At 37.2% G+C, this 22050-nt stretch overlaps 1 protein-coding gene across 3 annotated transcripts in view; it reads right to left on the bottom strand.

Annotated features, from left to right (window-relative positions):
* Positions 1-2958: 2958 nt before the first annotated feature.
* LOC117414181 (palmdelphin-like) overlaps positions 2959-22050 on the bottom strand; it is a 21255-nt gene continuing 2163 nt past the window's right edge. Inside the window, exons 1-9 of one of the 3 annotated variants that reach the window (XM_034023987.3) lie at positions 17334-17635; positions 11233-11284; positions 9357-9437; positions 8512-8642; positions 7171-7285; positions 6938-6962; positions 6727-6843; positions 5432-6493; positions 2959-3624 (exon numbers count right to left, since the gene is read on the bottom strand). In XM_034023987.3, the coding sequence (XP_033879878.2) occupies positions 3581-3624; positions 5432-6493; positions 6727-6843; positions 6938-6962; positions 7171-7285; positions 8512-8642; positions 9357-9437; positions 11233-11277 (1620 nt within the window). In that variant the 5' untranslated portion in view covers positions 11278-11284; positions 17334-17635 and the 3' untranslated portion in view covers positions 2959-3580. Of the gene's footprint in view, positions 3625-5431; positions 6494-6726; positions 6844-6937; positions 6963-7170; positions 7286-8511; positions 8643-9356; positions 9438-11232; positions 11285-17333; positions 17636-22050 lie in introns of those variants that run through there. The other 2 variants (XM_034023995.3, XM_059031709.1) reach the window with 2 other exon arrangements.

Raw genomic sequence — 22050 nt, 5'->3', positions numbered from 1 at the left:
AGTGTCCCCCACTGGGGATTGAACCCACAACCCTCCGGTCAAGAGTCCAGAGCCCTAACCACTACTCCACACTGCTGCATATTAAACTGACACAGTGCATGCATATGCACTGGCAACACTTCCAATGTGGGGACAGCCTCCATCTAACCCTCCAGCCCTCAAAGCTTTTAGCCAGCCTATTGAGTTTTCATCTCCTCTCTCAGTATGGCTCGCATGCTTTTAGGACAGAGTCAATACGCATCCAAGGTCAAAGATCTGTTCACAAATGGTGAAATAGATTTTGTTTCAACAGGCCCACAGTAATTATTATGCATGCAGCATGATTAACTATATAGACAACATATTATTTTAAAGCAAAGGACAGTTCTACAAGTGATAAAATGATCTCCTAACGCTGTTGTTATGGAAATATGTAACTTTAATGTCACCCTCAATTAAATAGCAGCAACAGATTCATTGTTATGAGGAAAACGTTTATATAAACAGGAGCCACACATGTCGAACTATTAAGAGTACCAAGGAAAGGATATGGTACAAGAACATGTGTACAATATTTGTAAATAGATCAACCATTACATGCTCTTCTTTCCGACACTCGGTCGGAGCAGGAGTGGGCAAAGTTGACCCTTTCTATACAGGTCATTGTTCCAACCATGCTCTAAAATTGTTTCATTGAACAAACTAAACCTCCATTCAGGTCCTAAAGCAGTTTATTTCTAGTATACTTGAATAACCCGTCCCTAGGATTGAGGATGCAAGGTTAATGCATTAAACAGTGTGGAGTAGTGGTTAGGGCTCTGGACTCTTGACCGGAGGGTTGTGGGTTCAATCCCCAGTGGGGGACACTGCTGTTGTACCCTTGAGCAAGGTACTTTACCTAGATTGCTCCAGTAAAAACCCAACTGTATAAATGGGTAATTGTATGTAAAATAATGTGATATCTGTATAATGTGAAATAATGTATAATGTGATATCTTGTAACAATTGTAAGTCGCCCTGGATAAGGGCGTCTGCTAAGAAATAAATAATAATAATAATAATAATAACATAGACACTGCATAGCAATTGCTTATTTGTTATGTTACATAGCTATACACAAAACTAATAATAATACTAAAAACACAAAAATATACGGTACTGAACTGTATTAATTCATGATCTGCAATTGACATAATAAAATGAATAATGCACCATGATTCAATCAGATTGGTACTGTATTGATCTCTATTCAGGATCGACATATTGATAAATTAGATTGCTCTGTCCAACACTATCATTGAGAAAAGATATAGAAAGTGGCACACTGAGCAGTAAGCCAACAAGCAAACTACAGATTCAAGACTACTTAAAAGAGTTATAGAGAACCAAATATTACAGTATCAAAACTATGTCGATACTGGCACGGTAATATACTGTTTGTGTAAATCCAGTGAATACAATTACTTACAAAATATGTTTGTTCTTTATACTCCAGTAAGTATTGGGATAGTAATGTATACACTTACACTCCCACAGGTTTTATCAGATCATACAGTATGCATGCCTCAACAAAATATGCTATATTAGTGGCATATATAGATATTTACCCACATCAGTGCAGTACATCTGCTAAGTTAAACTGATGAAAATGTATGGCCAATAAATACAAAATAAACCCACGCAGCAAAACAGCTTGTGAATAAAACAGGCTGTACATTCAGCTGGTGTTCCTCTACACATTTCCAGCCACCTTAAGCACATTTATACAGAAGTATAAACATACCAAACAAAGTTGTTGTCTTTAAATTGCCATCACCTAATTAGTCGGTGGACTTTTTTTAATAAGTGTCTACTGCTGCAAGTTCAGTAGTTACAAAACCCCTGCTTTCCTATTCAACCAAACACCTCTGTGGGTGGCAAATCACAGCATTCTGCTGCCTTCTGTTAACAGTTACATAAAGAGACGCCTCTGCTCTTCTGGAGTGTTTCGTTCCAGAGCAGTCTTTGAAAAAAAAAAAAATCTTACCTTGAAAATGCTGCAAGGCCCTTTGCAAAGCAGAACTGTTTGCTTCAAGATCTGCCTTTGAATAAACCAGTGGAGACAGTAACTGAATGTGGAATGAACTGACCAATGGCAGTAGATCCTCTGTTTTATCCATAGAAATATAAAATATTTCAAAAGAGTGTTATGTAAAATAAATCGTTCAAGGTCTTGTATTTCATTTTATTTCAGATATAATTGTTACACTCTTAAAGAACTGCAACTCACTATTCATGTGGAATATTTACCACATATAGCTGCAATAATAGATATGTTTTTGTATAATTCTGTAAAATGTATCGACAGCTTTTTTATTTTAATTTTTTTATCAGCACTGAATGACTATCTGAATATTTGCATTACTGAGATTAGTAACTGAACATTTTATTAATAAACAACAATTAACAGCTTATTTGTACGATAATTAGTATAAAATAACAGTGCTTACTTTGGAAATGACATTGTGATCAAGATTGAACAGTTTGTTTGGTGCCTTGGAAAAGAAAATGCCTTTGATTGTACATCTCATTATCACCACTAGGAGGTGCTAGTGACCAGGCAGACATTTTGTTTTCTTTGCCTGAAGTTACCGGTATATCATTGTGCAGCTTTTAAATCTTGTGTGTCATTAACACTTTTTATTGCATTAAATATGAATATTTGATTAAAAACATTTACTTTGTAGTTTGTGAATATATTTGTATAGTCAATAATAATAATACTTCCTGAACATTAAAAGTGGGTTTCACTGTACTTGATTAGTGCTAGTCTTGGATTAGCTCATGTTATCCCAAGACGAGTGGTAACCAGGGTCTGTGAAACCAACCATACAGTTAAGGCATTCCAAGACTTGTGCTAACCAGGGTGTTTGAAACCAGCCATAAGACATTTACAGAAACTACAAACTATTTGTTATAAAAAGACTAAAACACCTGTAATAGACTCACTCCATTTTAATTGTTTCTGTAAAAGCAACATCAGCAAGTTTGGAGCACAGCAGAATTGTATTTATCAATATAGTAATAGTTTTTATCTACATTTTCATGTACTGTACTGGAATTTAAGATAGGACTTAGTTAGACATTGGATTACTTTTTTTCCAAACAATTTACTACAGATATAAATCTATTACAAAATACAATATTAAATGTGAAACACAAACAACCAGAAAAACAGCATGAGTTGATTTTTAAAGGCACTCATTATGAATATGGCATTTTATTTAAGTGAATATAGTGAGTATGGCCATAAACAAACTAAACAAATATCTTATTGATAATAATAATAATAATAATAATAATAATAATAATAATAATAATAATAATAATAATAATAATAATAATAATAATTAGATATATTCTTCCCCCTGAACAAACATAGATTTCTAATGCACTTGTGTATTGAGTAGTTTCATATCTCATAGAAATAAACTGTATGGTCATTGAATAGTTGATTCTGGTGCAGTTTGTGCAAAAAAGAAGTCTCGGGCGGTGGACATCCTTTCTTTGGCTTGCCTTCATGGAATCCTTAAGGCAGCTACTGAAATCCCATCTTGGCATGTTACATCATTCTTTTGCCTAGTTTTGCCATTCTCAGTCTTAGTGCTGTGAATAAAGAAGAGTATTTTCTAATCAATTATGTATTTCTGAAGGGTGGTATTTAATCAGCACATCTACAATAAAGTTTTCCATTTGTGTGTAAATGAATAGGGACAGTTTACAGAAAATGAGTACAGACAAAGCAAAATTCAAGGAACAACTGTTGAGCTCAGTATACATCAATATACCCCAGCCATTATTTGTATTGTTTTTTTGTATGTCTTCGCAAACAAATACTATTTGGGCAACCCCCCCTTTCCTAATTAATTACATTGAAATATTTACTGGTATTGCTAGGTTAGCTGTTATTTTAGGTTCCAAAAGCAAGTGTAGGAAAGCTGGCATTGCAGACAGTGGCAAAGTAAGCACTTTATTCACAGAATACCAACGCTATCCTTTGCAGCAAAAAGCAATTAATAGAAATAGTTAGGTATTAGACAGACATTAATCTGTCCCAACTTTTGATGTTATAATTTGCAAATAATTTAATGAGACTTTATAACTACTTTTCTTGTGGGATTTAAATTTGACCAAATTTACTGTGGGGTTCAACCCTAACAAATTAATTAACTTTGTACCAAACACCTATTACTGATGCACAGCAACACATATACATAATGAAAGCATGCCATCCCCTGATAAAGGAATTATTTAACTTCCAGTACACTATTACTATAATTTCAGGGCAAACCAATGTCTAAAAAATATGCTTAATGTTACTATTTTAGTGTCTAATTATTTAAGTGTTCTAAATAGGAACATTCATTATTCACCTCTACAGTACAAGATGCCTCTATTTGAATTGGTTCTCAAGGAATATGAAGAGGTAATGTATTCTACATAGGTTTGTGTCCCCACTGAATACAAGTAAATGCACGTTTTTAAGCTTTTCGTTTTTCTTATGAAATAGAAATATACTATACTGTGCTGTTAACTGACATTTGCTTAATAATAGTGTTTGATTTAATTCGTCACTTAGCCCCAACTACAATTTTTTAACTTTTTATGCACTGTAGAATTTCACACATTTAATTCAAACTATTTAATTATGAATCTGCCCTTTGCCATACAAAGCAGTTTTTATTTATGTTTTACTTATCTCCCAGTTATGTGTGTGTTGTGCTTATCAACTGTAGGAGCACATCTATCCTCAGCTGTAAACATTGCATCTTAAACATTGCAGTTGAAATATGAAAGGAAAAATAAAACACAGTAAAACACAGGGGCTGCAGTATTTCACTCTCACACAAACTGGTTTATCTATATTGTTTTTTTTAAGATGTTTTGTATCATCACAGATCAAGATAAAAATGTAAAATAAATAAAAAAGGTAAAAATAGAAACTACAGTTATTTATGCTACTGTATGCTGTTTTAGCACATAAAGCAAATCTGTTATTTAAGTGTTTGTGAAGCATGGTAATTTCAAAGAATTAAGCAGGAATCTAAGAAATTTTCAGTATTTTTTTTATTATCAAACTCTTCCTAAACAGAAACAGATATATAGGACGACAAGATTTCAAGAAAACTTTTGATTATGTCAAAGGTTACAAAACAGTAGCAGGCAGCAGGCAGAAAGAGTCTGACATGCGTGTTAATAAGAACAGAAAAATAGAATAAAGATTAACAGCAAGAAAATCACAAGACAAGAAGTACACATATTAAGGTGAGTAATGCCAGCATGCATTGTATACAGCAAACAGGTACAGAGACAGATGCAGTGTATGGAAACCGTCACACAGAAGAAAGGGATGTTAGTGTCTGATTAGACAGTTACATGACTGAGCAGCAGCATGCTTTTTTCTTTTTTATACCTGTCATTGAAGGGTCTTGGGTACCATCTCCAGTCATTGGCCCTTCAGAATACATGTGGTAGGGAGAATGAGTCAAGCTTGGTTCTTTCTCTTGCAACGGGATTGAATTTATGTGAGGTGACCCGTTGTTCATGTTCAAGTTTATTCGTGGGTCTGGAAGATACTGACCAGCATTCGAGTTGATAGCAGGATGGGAAACCTTGCTATGCTGCCCATCAGGATGGTAAGATGGCTGTGCATCGTGGTCAACATCATCATCGTCAATAACTACCAGTTCAGCCCTAATAGCCCCCTCAAAACCCACAGCTTCATCCTGATCCTCTATGCTTTGATAACCCATAAATATCATGGTAACTGGTTCCTCGCTTTCAACATTAGTAGGCACAGCGTGTAGAACGTTGTATTTGGTATCCTCTTGATGGACTAAAGATGACTGACCATTACTGTACCCTGAATTAAGAAATGCTGCTGCGCAATGGTTTTCCCTTGGGTCCTGGTAAGGAATCTGCATTGGTTTTTGGTTATTTCTGGACATGTGTGGTCCGTCTCCATTTTTTAAAATATTTTGGTTATTTCTGCTTGGGCGCTTTTGTCCTTCCAACTGAGATCCTGTGAAATGAGACGAATGGTCTACGCCATCTTGAAAATGAGCTTTTTCATTGTGAAGTTCTGATTTAACAGGAGTGTGTCTGTCACACATCTCTTGGGGTCTGTTTGGTTGTGGTCTGTTTGGTTCTGGGCTGATCTGCTCACTGTCATGCTTCTTTGGGGTTGAGGGTCTGCTGTACGGGCTTGAGAACACTGGTTCGTGGTATTCTAAAGCAGACTTATTTTCCGTGGCTTTCCTTAACAGCTCCTCTACTTCAACTGGGGACAGTTCCTCTAGCCCATTGTGATTGTTCCCCCCATCAGAATGCACTGCGTAAACAGATTTTCTTCCATCATCGTATACTTTAATCCCTTTCTTTTTAAACTCCTCAGCCGAGACAGTTGCTGTTGACAGAACCTGACTTTCTCCAGTCTTCATGTCCTTTTGCACATTGATCTCCATTGCAAACAAGGCTGAGGAGAAATGAAATGTTGTAATGACTGAAAATGTTGCACAGAGAACAACATTTCAACAATATCACAATGGTTTGGAAAAATACATAAGGTTTTGGATTTATTTTAATTTTACAGAAAATTACATAAATCGTGCAACCTGCTGAAATATAGACTGCATAAGGTTTGTTAAATGTATATAAATTGAATTTTGCTTTGTTTTCATTTACTTGACATCAAAACTACTTTCCTACCTTGTTTGGATTGATCATTATCTGCTTCAGGTTCTGGACTTGCCATTTTTTTCAGCTTTGAAGGTTTGTAAAATTCCGGAAGATCCGAAATCTCGGAATAAACATATGCAATTGGCTCTGTATTTAAAGAAAAAAAAGCCTATTACTCCTGCTACAGGACCATCTGTAAAATCTTGTTAAAAAAAAATTCAGATCGAGAGCAAGGTTTTACCTTTTTGGGCTTCAGCCTTCACAGCCTGTGAGGAAATAGTCAAAAAGAGTGAATTATGATTATTGAGCAAACCACAGGTAGAGCCAAAAGTATGAAAAGAAGTAGCGAAAGTCCCAGTCTTTCTCTGGCTGAAACTGCACCTTATATCTGTACAACCTTTCTTGTTTCATAATTCCACAATATACTCTTCTACTGATTTTGAGTAGCGTTTATAGAACAGGAATTCACCCTACCTTTATGATATCTTCTGGAGATTTCTCAACTTCTTTCAACCTTTTCAATATAATTCCCTCATTGGTTGAGATCTGTACCTCAAGCTGTTCAAGTGCTTTGATTTCATTTTCCATCCTGTGACAAAAGTCAAATCATTACATTCTGAGCTTTTCAGTTTGTTGCTATCCAATAATACTATTATTTTCTTCTGCTACCCGCTATAACAAAAATCACCATCAATCACATTTGGGCTCTGCCAAATCATTGTTCTGAGTGATTTCTTTCTTGGTACTTGAAGACTGTTACCGTTAATTAATTGTCACGTCAATTGTTCACATGCAGTAAATATGCAGCCAGTGTTTTGTCCTTGTTGCACATTAGGTTGTTAATATATACAAAGTGTTTGCATGATCCAGAAAAAATGAAAGAATGTCCTAAGTTACATTTTCAAACAACCTATGCTACAGTCATTTGGAAGTCCTGAACGCAGTGAGATTTAACAGTGAGTGAAAATTGATTAAAGATTCTGTCAAACACATTTAATTTCCCTGCCTATCTTCTCATTAGATTTACAGTGTTACATAATAGTTTTTTTTACCTTATTTGAGTACTTCCAAAGGCTACCTACCACACCCTGCAGTCATTTCAAATGGAAATCCAAATTCCATGGATATTAAGACTTTGCAGAGACATCATGTGGGTTTAGAAATCAAGACCATTCCACATATTGTCTTCAACATATTGTCTTTAATCAGGGTCCAAAATTGCAGGCATTCCACATTGACTCACTGACTGTTCTCTCGCTGCATAACATGAGCACAACACCCCCAGACCAGAACTGTCCTACAGTCAAAACATTCCCTCTGGGAAACACTATATCACAAGCTCTTATTGATTTACTTTTAAATATTGTACTTGGTTTCACTTTCAGTTGACAATTAATGTTATTTAAACTTTGTAATTATAACTTCTACCCCTTGATTAACCATGTAATTATAACTTACAGATAGAAGACCACCTCCAAGCAATGTCAGCGATTGAAGAGTCAATTGGAGGCAATCTGCATACTGTAACCCTAACCCTAACCCTAACCCTAACCCTAACCCCAGCTTGGTGACAGGGGGCAAGGACACAGTACTGTTCGAAGTGCTGTTGGAATGCAATGTTGAACTAAGGTCCTCTCTACTTTTCAGATGTTCAAGATGACCCTGTGACACTCCCAGTCCAAATTCAGTATAAGTCAAAATTCTTGCCTGGCTTAATTTACCCTACCGGCAAATTCTTTAGGTTCCCCTACCCCCACAAGTACAGACATGACACATCAGTGCACATATCCTGTTCAATATTTTCCATTACTGTACCTGTGGATGTTCCTATCCAGCAGTTTGGTCTGTTGCTGGTCGTCCTGAGCCTGTTTTCTTATTTCCTCTTGTTCCTGCGGACTCTGGGCACTTAATCCGTCCATGAGCCATTTTTCTCTCAAAGATTTTTTCTATTCATAGAAAATGCAGTGCGATTCATATCAGTCATTGGTCACGGAACATACAGTAATGAAAAAGGGAGTTGGGACAAGGCAATGATAGGAAAAGGAAAAGGAAAAAATAGATTCAAGTTGTCTGAGTAGCCCAAGCATTTTCATAATCCTATTATTGCCTTTTATATATAAAAAAAAAACATATAAAAGTTGCCAGCTTATACGGATATATATGCTTATACTGATATGATTTGCATATGGTACATGTAAAACAAACACCAGATATAAATGCAGAAAATTACCTGGTCATGTAAAAAAACAAACAATGAGAAAGCAACGCGGGGTCAGGCAGCATAACCTAAAATAATGTCCTGAGGTCATTGCATTGGTACAAACATTTTGAGAGCTGTGACAATAACCAATACAAAGATCAAGGCACAGCTTTTATAGATGTAATATATTTATGTACAGTAACATAAAATGATTAACCAATTGGTTTAGGTTACCCCACAGAGTAGAAATGCATGTGTAAAGGTGGGGGAAAGGCGAAGGTAAACTCTTTGATATTATTGGTGAACCGAAAGGAGGGGGCTGAGCCTCGCGTCTAGAATTACAGCAGGCCTCCAACAGTGGCAAGGGGAGCCTATGGAATGAGGGTTCAAATATCTGCATAGCCAGGTAGGTACACTATGCATATTAGTAGGGGAAATAATAATTGTAAGTATACTGTACCTTTAAATATTGAAGCTTTAATTTTTCTTCTTCTATTTCTATCCTTTTTTTCCCAATGTCCTCTTGGATTCTTCTCTTATCCTGAGGAAAAAAAACATAACATACTAACTAAGGCTGCATAGAAAATGTTTTGTTTCCACTTTATATCCTGGTTGCAGTGTGGTAACTTAAAATCTCAATCAACGAACCACAGTTAATAAACATTTTGGTCACCAATGTTTTTTTTAAATAAAAACATCATTGTGTGAATTATAAGATGCCGATGTAGTTAGTAAATAATGTGCTCCCACAACTACATTATGTATAATTCTGCATTATTGTTTGCTGAAAAACACAATTACGCTTAATTGTACAACATGCCACTGTGAGTCACATCAGATTTTCATGTTCATGTGTTTGGTGGTTTGTTTTAGGTTCTGCATGTTTTCCATTATTTACTGCAGATTATGAGGAAAATGGATGTCATTTTATATCACATATATTTAAATGCACTGTTAGTATAAAATAATTAATACTAGAGTTGTAATGGTATTTTCTTTGTGAGATTTTGAGGCATTTAGTTCAGTTAAAAGTAGTTTGACATAAAAAAGTGACGAAAGTTGGCATGAATATCTGTGTTATTCATCAACCTGTGTGAAAATACAATACTGGAACATTTGCCACACTGGAATTCAACAAAGCTGGCTGGCAATAACCATACTTTATTATGAGCTGGAAAAAAAATAGATAATAACCATAAATGCATTCATGCAGATGAAGCACAACTTTTAATTTAGTATGATTATTATTATTAAGTCAAGTATATTACATTATGTTGGCTTTCAACTATGCTCTCCTATTAATTAGTCTTAAATTAAATCCTGGCAGTAGAAATTATACATGTCTGAACAGTATGTGTACTTTGAGAGGGTGGCAGGGTTCTGGAGGGCAATGTTGAACAAAACACGTTTTAAAGTCATGTCTATTCATGCCAGCGCTGAAATGTCTAACACCTTAGGGTGATCTAAGTAAAGTGCAATAGCATCGTTTGGAGAATCAACCTGTTAGAAATCCTGCCAAGGACAATGAGAACAACTTTGAAAGTCTTTCCATTCTCTCAGAAGATGACATCACTGTACATGGAAGAAACACCCTGGAACAGCTTTGACAAAAAACAAAATCTTACGGTAGTGGATACATTTCTTAATTTCTATGATTCAAATATACATTGATATAGGATTGTGTTTGACATAATGGCTTCCTTTTTTTAATTTAATGTTAACAAGCAGTTGAATTTTCAGTCCCATATTAAAATATTAACAATCTCATACCTGTATAATGCAGGATGAATCATAGCTGGTGCGCTCTTTGTTTTCTATTAATAATCTTTGCCTCATCTATGTAAAGCACAGTCTGAGTGGAAACTGATGCCTTCTTTTTTTAATATAAATCAATACATCTCATGTGACAGTGAAACAGCCAGGTCAACCACCATGTCTAAATATACTTATTAGAAAATAAAAAGATTACCAGGCAAGCAGCATTTATCAGTTACATAACTTTTATATATTATTCAAACATTAACAACATATGTAATAAATAAATAATGACGCTTTGACCTGTGCTGGTGACCTTCACATTTATAAAGGACACACTTTAACACACTTTAACATTTTCTTGTGTTCCCTGGTGAACGTGTATCTATTAACGTAACCAATGCTTACTAAAATAAACAGTGCACTTGAAAGGACTGAGAGGAAAAAAAAAGTTAATAATGCTATCCGAGTGAATTCTGAACATACAATTCAACACAAGAGTGTTTTTTTTACAGTTCATTATTCACAGTTACATAGTTTTCACACATTTAAACCATGTAACTCAAACAGGGATGACTTACTGTAATGGCTTGGAGTCGCTCCTTCAGCAGTTCTGCCTCTTCCATTCTGACACTGAGACAAAATCAGAGCTAAACTGTAAGAGCTGTAATCATCAGCAGACAGCAGGCTGGGTGGTAGGAAAGTATGCACACAGTACAGTATAGAATATGCCAGGCTGCAGCAGTGCTCCAGGGAAGCAAGGAGACTGTGGGGCAGTTGGGCAGAGGATCAGATGAGGCTGTCTCTGGAAGACACATGTCACAGTGGGTGTGTGGAGGAGGCAGACTCAGATTTTTGGCATGACAGGCATGTTTAACTGACATCACATGTCTGGTTTAGCAAATTGTTCCAGGAGATGGATTGGCTCGTGTTACTGCTGTATTGTTAGACAGTAAGAGTTAGCCAGTATTTGGTCAGGTGGTTTCAAATATTGTATTTTAAAGATATTGAAATGGGGAATCATTAGAACTTTTATAACATTCATGAAATATTTTCCCCCCTCTCCCATTGCAGTATGTTGCTGGATATGCCATACATATAGCGGAAGCTGTTGTACATAGGAGCTATGAACACATTGTAGAGTATACGCTTTCTTTGGAAAAACAATGATTTTTTACTTTTACATGAAATATATTTAGATTCCAGCCACGTTCATAAACGGTTTCAATTTTTTTTTCTGACTATTTCAGTGTTCTATAATGACATTTTTTTTTATTTAAGTTCAGAGAATTGTGTTTCTTCATTTGCGTTTTAAAATTTTTGTTCTGAATTACATAAACCACTGTTATAGTGAGAGGTCAAATTTTCTAACTTAGCACCCATCCACTGGTGGGATAATGACCAGTAAACTTGTAATCTGATTGGTTGAAATGATCTCTGAGGCATACACAGCTGAAAGTCAATTTCAGATATAAAGTTCTGTTCCATAACTGCATAAAATTGGATTTAGGTCACCCCCCCCCCCCCCCCCCAATAAGTATAATTCTGTAAACTGCAAGTATGTTTTTAATAGTAATTAGACTGTAGTCATTTATAGGTCAAGCTTATTAATCTTGGTTTGAATCTCAGTGCAGATGGCATAGACAGTGACCAGCTGTCAGCTTGCCAGCCTCAGACAACTTTCTACCAGGGTTAGATACGCTGGCAAGATGCTGGATAATCAGAGCATAAGCTCACAACAGCTGCTTCTTAATCTGAGACATTTTTAACCAACAGCCCTTAATACTTGTGTTTGGTCAAGGGACTGACAGTAACTAGAAACACAACAAGTGATATATTTTCTAAACAAAACTAGCACGTACCATTAAAAGTATGCTGATATGAAGTTCAACCCCCAAAAATATTCGTAAAGCTTTTGTTCTTAAACCCATAGGACTACAAAACCCTTACTGGCACATGAATGCATGTTGATACAGAAAACGTATTTATTTTGCTAATGTTACACTTTCCTATGAAAAGCTACAGAACAACATTCCACATTCTGGAACACATGCTAGAAATGTAGTGTCTCTTAATAGCCTCCCTAGCATTTAAATAATGTTAATATAGTAAAGGGATACATTTATGGTACCATTTTAAATGAAGAGGGACACAAATCTACATTGGTACAATGGTATAATAGTTGTAATAGTTGTTCTGTATTTAAAAGAAAACTATACAAATAAGTACTGTAATATGGAAACAGTTAAGTGAACAAATAAAGGTTAACCATTCAGTGTGAATACTAACAGTGAGAGAGCTGCACATCAACATGTATGATCCATCCTCTTCAAGGAACCCATCAGCAATTCCACAGTCTCCAATTACTGTTTCCTTGAAACATAAACCTGTTATAACTGCAGACAATAGGTCCCCAGACCCTTAACAGTTGTCAATGTTTCTATTGTAATTTAGCATTAATTAATACATGAGATTATATTGAATTCATATGAATTAAAAATGTATTACCCTCCTTGCTAATAACTGGAATCAGCATTTTTTTTTTTTTTTTGGATTCATGGAATGCTCATATCTAAAGATATTGGTAACTGAATAAAGGGGTGTGGTCTTAATGGAAGCGTTTGTATACTGTAGTTTCCTGGAGAATGCATTAATACCACTTTTTATTGGATTCCCAATGCCAAGACAAACAGTCTTAGCTTTTTTAAAAAATGCAGCAGCTCACTCACTCCAATAAAAGCTTGCCGGCTGTATCACCCCTATTTATCTGCACTGACTTTAGAAACTAAGAATGTACTTTATTAGTTATGCTGGTCACACAGCTTTTAAATGAGGTCAGTAGAAGCTGAACTCCTTGACAACCTCTAAATACCGAGGTGGCAGAGCTATCAACCATCATGCGCCTCAGCTGTAAAACACTCTGCCCAGGCACTTCGGAAGCAACGGTATCCACATCGTAACCCTGCAATGCAATGTGTAAGACCAAGAATGCAAAACGGTCAAAATTACCAAACCCAACCAGGATTGCCCTGTTTTTTATTGATCCAACTACTGGACTCTTTTTAAATCAGTTTATTGAAAAGGAAACATACAGTAATATTCACTTCTCATTACTAACACTTGAAAACTGATCAAAAAGCATGGTACCATGGAGCTGCATGTGTAATGTACTGCACACAATAGTTGGATTACATTTACAGAAGCCCCAAGACTTCTTTATTGATGTACAGCTTTAGTTAAGCTTCTCTGCTATATGTAAGGTGCTATATAAGCTCACACTGTATTGTTTTGTATTAAAGATCGATGGGGGCCAAAATAGAAATAGAGAATAGTGCATTGTGTAGTGTGACATGAGAGTTGAATGCTCACCAGAGAGGTGGGATGCCATAGAATGCCAAGGGTGGGCATTAAATTCTCATTTATCACACACTACCCCATGCAGTATTTTTTATAATCTTAAACAACCCCATGCAGTAATTTTATAATTGAAGCGAGCGAGAGAAAACAGCAACTATGTGAGGTATGGTTGGAATTCCTGTCAGTTTGTCAGCTCGCGCTGGGGTCACACTCTGTTGCTGGTGTCACACTCTGTTGCTGGTGTCACACTCTGTTGCTGGCGTCGCACTCTGTTGCTGGCGTCGCACTCTGTTGCTGCTGTCACACTCTTTTGCTGGGGTCACACTCTGTTGCTGGGGTCACACTCTGTTGCTGGCGTCGCACTCTGTTGCTGGTGTCGCACCCTGTTGCTGGGGTCACACTCTGTTGCTGGGGTCACACTCTGTTGCTGGTGTCGCACTCTGTTGCTGGGGTCACACTCTGTTGCTGGCGTCGCACTCTGTTGCTGGCATTGCACTCTGTTGCTGGCGTCGCACTCTGTTGCTGGCATCACACTCTGTTTCTGGGGTCGCACCCTGTTGCTGGTGTCGCACTCTGTTGCTGGCGTCGCACTCTGTTGCTGGGGTCGCACCCTGTTGCTGGGGTCACACTCTGTTGCTGGCGTCACACTCTGTTGCTGGGGTGGTACTCTGTTGCTGGCATCGCACTTTGTTGCTGGGGTCACACTCTGTTGCTGGCATCACACTCTGTTGCTGGCGTCGCACTCTGTTGCTGGGGTCGCACTCTGTTGCTGGCGTCACACTCTTGCTGGCGTCGCATTCTGTTGCTGGGGTCGCACTCTGTTGCTGGGGTCGCACTCTGTTGCTGGGGTCGTACTCTGTTGCTGGGGTCGTACTCTGTTGCTGGCGTCGCACTCTGTTGCTGGGGTCGCACTCTGTTGCTGGGGTCACACTCTGTTGCTGGGGTGGAACTCTGTTGCTGGCGTCACACTCTGTTGCTGGCATTGCACTCTGTTGCTGGGGTCACACTCTGTTGCTGGGGTCACACTCTATTGCTGGCGTCACACTCTGTTGCTGGCATTGCACTCTGTTGCTGGGGTCGCACTCTGTTGCTGGCGTCACACTCTGTTGCTGGCATTGCACTCTGTTGCTGGGGTCACACTCTGTTGCTGGGGTCACACTCTGTTTCTGGGGTCACACTCTGTTGCTGAGATGGCACTCTGTTGCTGGTGTTAATGAGTGCATGTTTCCAGTAATAACCGGAAGGTTATTACGGGAAACATCAAATGGATGAGCCCATTGAAAAAATTGCTCACCAGTTATTATATCTTAGTATTAAAATGCAAGAAGGCTCCAGAAATAACCACTCTCCATCTGTTCTTTTACAATAATGCATCTAAAAATAACACACTTCTGTGCCCCCAGACAAGTGCCACAGAGACCCTGAAAGAATGCCTGTTAGAGACTTTATAGCTTTGAGGATGACTATTGAGGATTTACAAGAGGTGAGAGCAAGTCAAGAGCCAAGTGAATTTGACAAAATTCTTGTGGCATGTGGTTGTTTATTGCGCTCTTTGCCCTGCATGGAAATAAGGACTATTTATAGTCACAAGAATGCAGCAGCAGGTTGAAACATCACTATGCAAGATCAAATGTTTGAAACAAAAGGACAGCCCTTTCCTTGTAAAAGAAAAGGTTGACTTTTCTGCTCAAAGCCTGTTATTTTAAAAAGGTTAAAGAAATGTTTTGGATATCATTAACTCCATTTTCTATTCATGTTGTTTAGATATCTTTAAACTCAGTGCAATACAGGACTTTATTCAGATAAGAACAAGTCTTTATTGTTGGTAATCTACATAGCAGAATGTTTCATCCAATAGTATCCATCCATAACATGTTTTTACCAGTAGGATTGTAGCAGAAAGGTAGCCAAAGAGTGTTCATCTACTAACTGGTGATATTTGTGTTGAAACTTTGGTTTCAATAGAGTGTCACCAGACCACAGCTTTTTAAATGTAGATAAAATGTACAAAATGTAACTGGAGGACCAAGTTCAGAAATGGTCCAGTGGAACAAATATACACTATAGAATAGTAATCTACAGTATGCAGTTTTCTTTTAAATTTGCAATTATCTGTATGCTGTACAGTATGTGGGGATGGTGTTTAAAAAAACAAAAAAACCCCAGAGATAACAAATGTAAAAACTATCGGCAGTACCAGCATATTGACACCTGATTCCACAACGATTACAATAAATAATCACTAAATAGCTACTGACAAGAGGTCTGAATCTGAATATCAATCAGAATAAATATAGTCTTTGATGTGTTTGCTGACATATGATAGACATTTCTGCCTATTAAAAACCACAAACTTCTGTGGACAGAAAGTTATCTTACAGTACATGTTAGAACCTGCTTTTCTTATTCCATACATTCTCCAAATATATCTACTGTGCTGAAACCTAAGTGTCACCCCAAAGTAATTATCAGTGACCCTATACACAATGTAAAGGTTCCAGTGGGATGCATGTTCTGTGTAATCTGCCTTTTCTAATCTAATCACCAAAAGCTTAGGCAGTAAATCTCTGTGGCATCTGCTTCTACTATAGTAACTGGACAAATATTAACATTGTATTGTGAGCTGTAAAAGAGTCTTCTGCTTTGTTCCAACATGTCTTGTTAAACACCTATAAATTTCAAGGTGGTTTCCGACTTAGCTTGTATTGCAATAGTTAGACTGAAGAAAATTATATCTACAGGTCTAAATGTACACAAAGTCAATGACAAAAGTAAATACATAAAACACCTCTAGCTTCAAAAAATCATACATTTTAATGTAAAACCTAGAGAAGGCGAGTAGACAAATGTTTGGTTTGGCCTTCATCAATGTTATAATTAATTAAACAATGGTGTTATTGCTTTCCACACACTTTTATCATAATGAATAGGATTCTTATCAGAGAATTTATATATATGAACCACTGGCCTAACCTCGCGTCTGTTGGCACAAGAAGTATCAAAGACCCCCTGCGGTTAGATGTAATTGCTGAAATAGCATCAAGATTACAAGCATTACAAGATTACCAGATATTTTCTTTTAATCTACTATTTTTAAACAACAATAAAAAATATTTTTTTAAGAACTAGTTATTAAACATTGTTGTTCACAGAACTCCAGTTCAGAACTTCTGTAGAGTACAGTGCACAGCACCTAATGTAACTCAGAAAGAACTTACAGAGAAACAGATAAATACTGTTCAATGATCAAACAACCAAGAGACAATCTAAATATAAGGTACATATATACATATTTTTTTAAATACACAGAAAATAGAACACTTACCTTGTTTGTGAAATTCCGTAGAGACTGTTGACAACAGGAAGCTGAGTTCACGTAACTGTGCGCAGCAGTGTTTGGGATGAGCCCTGCATAGCTTAGCTCTGAACACTAGTGTGGCAGTTCAGGTAGGCTCAGGGTTTAGATTGGGATTTCCAGTAGCTGGCAGTCTGTGCTCTCACCAATGAAAACTGCCTGTCAACGTCTCAGTGCAAAGCAGTACTTCTTTTCCAATAAAGAAAGTTGTAATTTGTTGTGTCTTCCTGTTGTCTACACAGCTGTCTCTCACTGACTGACATGCACAGGCATAGGCACGGAATTAGAACATTACTTTTCTCCCAAATTAGCTTCATAAGCTTTGCCATTACATCAAGCAGCTTAATTCCTCAAACCGCCAGCAATTTGCTTCGAATGCCGCCACACCAACTACTGCAATTCCATTTGTTTTAAAGTTTCTCCCTCATGTAATACTATATTTAATTTGTTTTCAAAACTAATGCAATAATCACTATGGTTTTCAGAAACTCCAATTAAAATAAGACTGAAAATGGAATATTTCACTAATTTGTCAGATAAATATTATTATGTTTTGTGCATTTACAGTAGTGTAATGTGCTTTATTGTGTATAGAACAATTTAATGTGTGGCAAAAGAATATATGACTGCTATTGGTGAGTAAAAAAAACATACTGTTTTTTAAACGAAGTTGGTAACTTTATTAATCTTGTTTGGCATGAAAGTATAGTGCGTAACCTTTCAATACCAGATAAATAAGATTTGAATAAAAAGATTGATTTAGCCTACATTTCAGTATATACATTGCAGACGAATCTCAGTGCTGGAATTTGCAATACACAAAGTTGTTACTACACATTATAAATAATAAACATATTACTGACCTTGACATTAAGTGAGGTACCTGAATAAATGTAATGTACTGGATTAAGCACTCAAAAAATGACACGCCAGATTGTAAATACAGTACCTTCTACTGCAATCTCTTAACAAGTTGTAGCAGGGTGAATGGCCTGCACATTGGGAAACTAGTGTTGGTGTGACTTGTATGGGGAAATGGGTTTATTGTGTGTATTTTGGAATTGTTTTGTTTGTTTGATTAATTGATTTTTTACAGACAGGCGCTCGATTGAGACTTGCTGCCTGCTAGGCTTGGTTGAGAGGAAGGGCAGCGAGTGATTGGCTGTGCCGGTCCTCAATCAGCAGGTGGGCGAGTGTCCGTCAGCATAAAAACATCCGGTGGAATCGCTCTGGGTGGCTGCAACGCCATGCTACGCAGAGGGGCGCTGCGTACACTCAGGAGGCGAGCGTCCACTCTACAGGAACTACAGCTACGCAACCCTGAAACTGCAACACGGTATTTGTGAAGGCAATGCCCAACCAAGGCCGTATGAAGAAGCATGAGTCGTAAGAATACCAGCTCATAAGTAGGTTACTATAGGGGATATTGATCCCAAGTAATGTATAGCGAGGGTTACATAGTGTAGCAGGTTCCTGGAGCGGGATGCCTCTATAAGTAAGGCTAGCGCTCGCCCTGTGTGGCACCTTTTATTTGTAGTTGTGTTTTATTTTGCCTTTTGTACAGCCTGCTGTATGTGTCCTCTGTGCACTACCATTGTTGGTAGCGTCACATGACCCGTTTGTTTGCTTTCGTTCTTTTGTGTTAATAAACCTTGCGCGCCTGTGGGGTGTGACAAACACACCGGACCTGTCAACAATCCCGTATTCACCGGGAGTCTCCCGTATTTTGGACCCTTCTCCCGGACATCACCCGGGACAGATTTTCTCCCGTATTCTACTGTTAAACCCCCTTATGTCAGCAAACCTTTAATGTCTAAAAAATTCATGGCTGGTGTGTGATTACTGCAATCCCCGGCTGTACTTAGCAGGGTTTAGGACCCAGGGGAATCCTGTGGCAGGCATGCATTCAGTACACGAGGAAAGTTCACATACTTAGCCATGCACCTACACCCTCCCCACCAACTATTTTCAAAAGTTGACAGGTATGAGATTTCAGTTTATAAAAACTACAGTATTTTGAAAACTCAATGTTGACAGGTATGCACCAATCCTTCGTGTCTCTCCACTCACTCAGTGGCATACCCACACAAGTGACAGGACACCTTGTCACACAAGTGTGTTGTATTATCTGTATTATTTTACACCAAAGAGTAGAATGGGTGTGTATACTTTTTTCTCCTGCTCTCAGTATTTCACATTAATTTAGCAACAGAGCAGGATTAATAAGGAGAGTTGCCAGGCACTTAGATTTTCTATATAGAGTGTGTCAAAGAGTGTGTCAAATAGAGTGTGTCAAATCATACCATTGGCTGCAAAGCATGCTAAGGGACAAAGCTGGTTGGTTAAAGAAAGCGTTGAAGGGGTGGGGACAATTTCACTCTCCAGGACAAGAATAACTGAAAGCAAGGCTCGCAAACAGAGATCTCTTTAACTTAGTGTAATACCAGGTATCACATTTTAAAATGAAAATTGCACATTTGAGACCAACAATGGATGTTTATAACTGAGATGTATGGAATTATTTTCTTTGCTATAACCACACATTAAAACCAAACTGCTTTGGTCTTCCTTCATCACTAAGTACACCCTCCTGTCTGAGGATGTACTTAGTGATTTGCATCTACCACACTGTACCAGACTTTCAGGCAAATGAAATAAGCATTCTGATTGTCAATACACCCACAGACTTCTTCTCTGTGCTCCTCTCTCACAGATTGCCTGAAGCAGGTAGAAAAGTATCCATGGAAACGATTTGAAACTCTCTCAAGGTTTTGTTCTGAGCCCTCCAGCATCTCTTTCAACAAAAAAATACTGAATCATCTGTCCTTGGCTCCGTTTTTAGTTTTAAAGAAAAATGAAAATTATATATATATTTTTTTTTAAATGTCTTATTCAGGATTTGTTTTAAAGCTTTTGGCCTTGACCCAAAGAAAATAAGTTGGCGTGGTGAATCACTGCCTTACAGAGAGAGCAGAGGAGGGAGAAGCCCAGCAAGACTTATATAGGAGGTTCAGGAGCTACTTGTTTTATTGTCACAGTATTGAAACGAATGTAGACATGACTGAATTATTTATTTGTACGTACGTTATTTATATCTTCTGAATCCAGCACACTGTTTACCAGAAAGACACGATTATATAAATTACACTGAACAATTCCCCCTCCAGTAAAATGCAATGGTAATCTTTGCCAAAATAGAGGATTGTGACTAGTTTGTGAAAATGTTTTATTTTATTTTTGAAGATATTTACTGTATTCCTTACTGTGTTATATAAGAGCAATGTGCTCATGTTACTCTATGTAAGTGTGGTTAGTATACACAAGGTACACAGTTTGCTAGGGAGGTTTTACTATACATCAGTGCTTGTTAGATTAATTACGGTAACGATAGAATCTACAAGCGAGGTATAACATAGACTACATGAAGAAATTGATGACAATTGCTTTTCTAGTCTCTGTTTCCCTTTGACCATTCTATCTGGCAGACCCTCAGATGAGCTCACGGGTACAGAATGCTCAGTCAGACTGCTGCTCAAACAAAAATACTTTCACAAATCAGACTAGGGACAGGTTGCAGAAAGCAGTCAAATGTCTGGCATTCCTGCTCTGTGGTCAGATTGTACTTAGTGAGTTAAAAATACAAGCCTCACAAGGTGTTACATTCTCCCCTTTACTCTAATTATTGACATCCTCTTATTTTTTTTCTGTCACTGCATCATCTGCAGCTGTTAATTACTGCACAGCATATACCCACAGTGATAATTAAAATCTAGGAGTAAATTGGCAAATGTGAATAATTTTTTTTATATCTTTTCTGTATTTTGTTAAGCTAAATCAATTATTTAATTTTTTGTGTTTTAAATTGTTTTATACATATATACATACATTTCTCTTTAGAATTAACATTGATTTACTGGTGATCAATCAAGTTCTTCTTTTCCAGATCTGGAATGAATCCAATTCGGTCTCCCACTTGTGTGAAGTAACCTCTTAGTCATATGCAACAGCAAGCCAACACCACACTTGATTTACAGCTACGGTACGACCAGCTGCAACATTGGAAGTGCATAATGTTTAAGTATGGTGAACCGGTTTAAAATATCATGCTGTCACGTTGCTCTTAAATTGTGAACAGTACTAATTTGGAATCTTTATTTAAAATTGCATGTAACTTGCAACTACATCCAATTTTTCAATCTAATAAATTCTGCTTTGTTTTTAAATTATAGAACTGTATGATTCTAATAAAGTCCCATTGTAAGAACTTGGCCCAGTTGCCCAACTAGCAACCACCTTGCTTACCATCCTGACATAGTCCTCCTGCTTCTTGCTGTAGCTGTTCAAGAGTTCAAGCCACATGCAGGGTAAATGTCATTGTTTAACAGTTTAGGAGGGCAGCTTTAACAAATGACTGATTTAACATTTTGATAAATTAAATTCACTATGCAAGACTGTTGTTGAGTTGTTCCTTAACAACAAGCTTTTATTATGAAAAAAAAAGACTTTATAAATCACAAGTTAAAGCTTTGGGAATTGGGCCCAGAATATAATTAGGAGATTAGTTAGGGTTATTGATTTATTTATTCTAACTTTTAAAATATTCAAAACTGTTATGAAATATGGGGAACACCATATTGGGCTGTTTGTTTGAGATATTTGAGTTGCATAACACATTGTTATAATGCCA

The sequence above is a fragment of the Acipenser ruthenus genome, chromosome 10 (genome assembly GCF_902713425.1).
Source record: "Acipenser ruthenus chromosome 10, fAciRut3.2 maternal haplotype, whole genome shotgun sequence".
Taxonomy (NCBI): Eukaryota; Metazoa; Chordata; class Actinopteri; order Acipenseriformes; family Acipenseridae; genus Acipenser; species Acipenser ruthenus.
Note: the sequence above shows the minus strand (reverse complement) of the source record. Positions and strands in the feature narration are given on the sequence as shown.